This window comes from Bombyx mandarina, chromosome 23 (assembly GCF_030267445.1).
Source record: "Bombyx mandarina strain Sakado chromosome 23, ASM3026744v2".
Classification (NCBI taxonomy): domain Eukaryota; kingdom Metazoa; phylum Arthropoda; class Insecta; order Lepidoptera; family Bombycidae; genus Bombyx; species Bombyx mandarina.
This window is the reverse complement of record NC_143229.1, coordinates 20,059,079-20,063,330: the sequence shown is the minus strand read 5'-3', so window position 1 is coordinate 20,063,330 and position 4,252 is coordinate 20,059,079. Positions and strand designations below refer to the sequence as shown.

At 33.4% G+C, this 4,252-nt stretch overlaps 1 protein-coding gene across 1 annotated transcript; it reads right to left on the bottom strand.

Annotated features, from left to right (window-relative positions):
• On the bottom strand, nt 1–3,216 carry LOC114248998 (uncharacterized). The gene is made up of 4 exons (XM_028182453.2): nt 2,456–3,216; nt 1,794–1,921; nt 1,121–1,208; nt 1–463 (listed from the first exon to the last, which is right to left on the bottom strand). The coding sequence occupies exons 1-4, from the start codon at nt 2,676–2,678 to the stop codon at nt 99–101; spliced, it is 804 nt and encodes a 267-aa protein (XP_028038254.2). The 5' UTR covers nt 2,679–3,216; the 3' UTR covers nt 1–98.
• Between the last annotated feature and the right edge of the window lie 1,036 nt (nt 3,217–4,252).

Here is a 4,252-nt window from a genome sequence, read left to right as displayed (position 1 = left end):
TCATATATCTCATTACATTACAAAATAAAATCTACAAATCTCAATTTTCACAAACTTATAGGACTACCCTGCAAGTAATTAAGGATACAATAAAACCCTTACGTTTCGTCTACAACGTATTTAGCGGATATCCCTTTTAATTCCTCACAAGTTTTCTTACTTTCGAACAGATTTTGGACCACCAAATTGAGAGCTAGGGCTGCAAAGAGATTACCATTGGCCGTCTCGCTGTTATTCCTCAGGAGACCGGCTAAAATAGGATTGGCTTGCATGGTCATCGAATTAGGTTCATTGATAGAGTTATTGTGCGTCCGCTGGTGCAATAACATTACATCGGGGTCCTTGAAGCATTTAGTGCACACTTTGCATTTGTATGACGTTTTTGTTTCATCATTAACAAAGGTCGGCATTGCAGAATCATTTTTCTCCTGTTGATATGAATCTTCTGAACTCGTTGTTTCTTCTGTGGAGTAATTAGAGAAAATAATTACTTATCAAATTGAATTGTTTGTCCAGCTCTGAGATTCAAGATAATGGTATGATGTTTCTAGCCCACATTAGTGATTACCCATGTTTAAATTAGGTACGTCACCTGTAATTCCATTGGAGATTAAAAAAATGGTTCCAATATAATCTTTACTTCATTTAGTCTCTTGATGGAAGGAATTTACTTGCCTATGGGCTCTGAAAACTGCTTAAAGGCAGGTTTTAATATTTTTGAAGGTCATATTATTAAGATTAATTTAATGCAGCTTCCATCAATATGTATAGGCCACAATTAAGGAATTTCATACAGTTGCACATTGATTGCCTTCAAAATGATAAATAATTGTCTCTGTAGAAAACTTGAGGAGGCATACTCCAATTTTGATTGAAATCTTATAAGTGTTAGAGCATAATATAAGTCTGAATTGGTAGGTATCTGCTGAGATGCAATGCTGCGTCTAGTTTGAAGAGCCATTATGAAACACGTATGAGACTTTGTGTCTCAATATTGGTCTTGTAATCACATTCTATTGTCTATGGGTTATAGCAACCACTTAACGCGAGGTGGGCCCTGAGCTTGTTCATCTATCTATACAATAAGAAAGTACCAGTGTTAACAGGCAAAATGACTCACCATTATTTGGACTGGGGGCATCATTTGTGACTGCTTGCATAGCTAGCATGGTCTGTATGTAAATAGCTTGCGCCATTTGCTGTTGAACCTAGAAAAAAAGGGGGTAGTTAGATAAAGCCAAAGTGTTTATGCCTGAATTGTGTATAACTAGATACCAACTATGATATGATTATAAGTAATATACTTTGAGTTTTGGATACAGTTTCCCAAACAATACCAAGGAAATTTAACATTAAGATAGACAAGTCTGTTGCTAAAACACTACTCACTTGCATGGAAGTGGTCAATTACCGAGCTTCAAACTGAGATTACTCAAACAAACACTCTGAAGGTTCTTCCCGAAAAAGAAAAGTTGATGCTTGTAAGATATCTTGCACTCATATGCCTTTAGTCATAACTTCTCAAAACTGTCTGTTATCATGTACAAATCAACTCAAATTTTGTAAAAGCACTACCATATCTTTACTTTTTTTATCGCGATAGGTTGCAGCCACCTACCATGATGATGTGATTAATGTCTCAATTTTAGAGTAGCAAATACTGTTCTTACCTTCAAACTAGAATAAACAATGTTCAAAAAACTTTGTAACTGAAATCTGACCTATCTTCAAAAAATATCTATTGCGACAGTTTATTTAAAAAACAAAAAATAAAACACAAGTTTATTATATACCTGAGGGTCCAAAGGACTGTTGGTGACTGGCAACCAGCTATCCGACTGCCTTCTCTGGTAAGGAAGTGGAGAATCTGACGGTAAATTTCTTGATGGTATTGCATCCTTACGCAATGTTCTCCATTGGCCTACAAATAAGACCAATTATTTCTAGGCTTAAAGTACACTCACTTGTTAGTATAGTTATTAGCTCTGACTGCTGGGTAGGAAGTGCTGGGTTTGATTCACAGTTCAGGCACGGATTCATGTGACTATCAGGTTTATTTGCATGTTGTCTGGATATTTTACTGTTTATAAATATGTTTATGAGAGATACATCAAATCTGCCAGACTTCACTCAATAACATTAAATGACACTGAACAAAAATCCTTGTTAATTCCATGTATATGAATCTACAAAAAGTGTGACTTCCTGAGACTATACTTTGTGAAGATTAACGTTACCACACAGCGTCTTTGTAGAGTTTAACAATATTACGGGATATTTCATTTGAATAATAGTGAATCAGAATGTGTGAATTTTCTCTAATATTTAATAATTATAATATTCGTACTGTAAGTTATAAGAGTGTACAAAACGATAACTTTTATCTACTATTATTATCAGAATGTGAAAAGCAGTTGTAAAAATTTAACGTCCATAATTATTATTAATTGATTACCTTTGTTTTTTCCGACGCTGGTCAAAGTATAGTCTTCCGGTTTGAAGTGCAAACTGCAAACTTTAGAATATTTTGTATATGGTTTGCCTCTCTTTAATATGTTATTCCAGAGTTTTGCTAACTCTTCGTCTCTAGGGAACTGGTGAAAAGATACGTTTTTGGCTTTTCCCGCCATCGATGTGCAGCGGGGTACCGTACAGTAGTAAGGCATCTTTGTGTTCATATACGGCAGGACATTACAATAAAGGTTTCAGTTACAAAATTAATGTATTTCGATGAAAACAAACATACTTGGGTTTGTTGAGCAAGCGACCGACATTTAGTTTAGTGATGTTACCCCTCCATCATACTGTTTAGTGAACTAACATATGCTACTCCATCACTCGACTTCTTTACTCGATTTGCTTGCTGTGTTTATTCAGTTTGACTTCAAACTTTGAAGGGAGTTGACTAATTATAAAAAAATGTCCTAGTTAAAATTTACCCAAGTTTTACGGCACGACGCATGGAAAATAGATTGATCAACTTATCGACCGTCGATTTAAATCCAAATAGGGGTTGATGTTATAAATTTGTATCAATGTTAAGGTTATCAACGAAATATCAGTTAATTCTGCAGCATTCGCCGTCCATTAAGATATACACCAGAAATTATAAATTCTTTAATGCGTGGTCGGGTGCATGTGTTCGTGGCTGACCGGTTAAGTGAATAACGGAACTCGCAGACGTGAATGCCATGGCTAGTGCAACGTCCCACAGGTGTTCAACTCTTCAAGCTGCATTGCTGATTACTGGCAGAAATAAAGAGTGCTGGGCATACCCGTCCCGAGTCCAGGCTGACAAAGTGCCTTAGCTCTAAAATGAAAGATCAAGAAAATTTCAAGATCAAGAAAATTTACGTTAAAATATCTAAATTATGTTTAAATTTTTGAAAGATATAGTAGTACACAATTAAACCAGACTTTCATAACCATTTTAGCAGTGAAAACTAAATTACGCCAACAAAATAAGTTTATTACATGTAAAGCTATTTACTTATTTTAAATTCGATATATTTATATTGTAATAAGTATTTATTATATAATGTAATAATTTAAAACTTTTAATTAGAGTTTTTAATAATGTACATGGGAGACTTTAAATAAATAAAATATAAGCAATCCCTTTCCATCATTTTTAAACCAATCCATCAAAACATTTCCTACAACCCAATTTGTTAATTTCATATACCGCTTGTTAATTATTTTGGAGATTTTTAGGGGGGTAAGATTTTCTACCGAACATTTTAAATTTTATAGCATTTCGTTTGTATGGAATGTTTAAAAATCATTGTTAAATTTTCAATCGAAATACTACGACTTTAAACAAAAATGTGTTTGGGTGCAGTTAGCTCATTGCAACTATTTTGTGAACAACGATGAAATTCTTTCTAAAACAAAAAGTAGATCTCGATTTAAATATTTGACATTGTTATATGGAATCGATGCACAGTGATTCTTAAAAAAATAGGGTGCGTGTACTTATGTACGCGCGTAAGAAGTTATATTTTATTTTTATTAAATTTATTTCTTTTTTTTAAGTATTAAATAATTAATAATAAATATTTAACGTTAATAATTTAATAAAATTTAGTATGAATTATATTAAATAATAATTTTGTCATTTATATTACTAAAAAATGAATGCTAATAATACTTTTTTTACGAGTGTACATGCACGAAAGTTCACCTGCGGCTATATTCAGACTCGCCAAGTTACGTCTGTCGTATTGTAATGAGCGATTTAGTGGGCAACTTC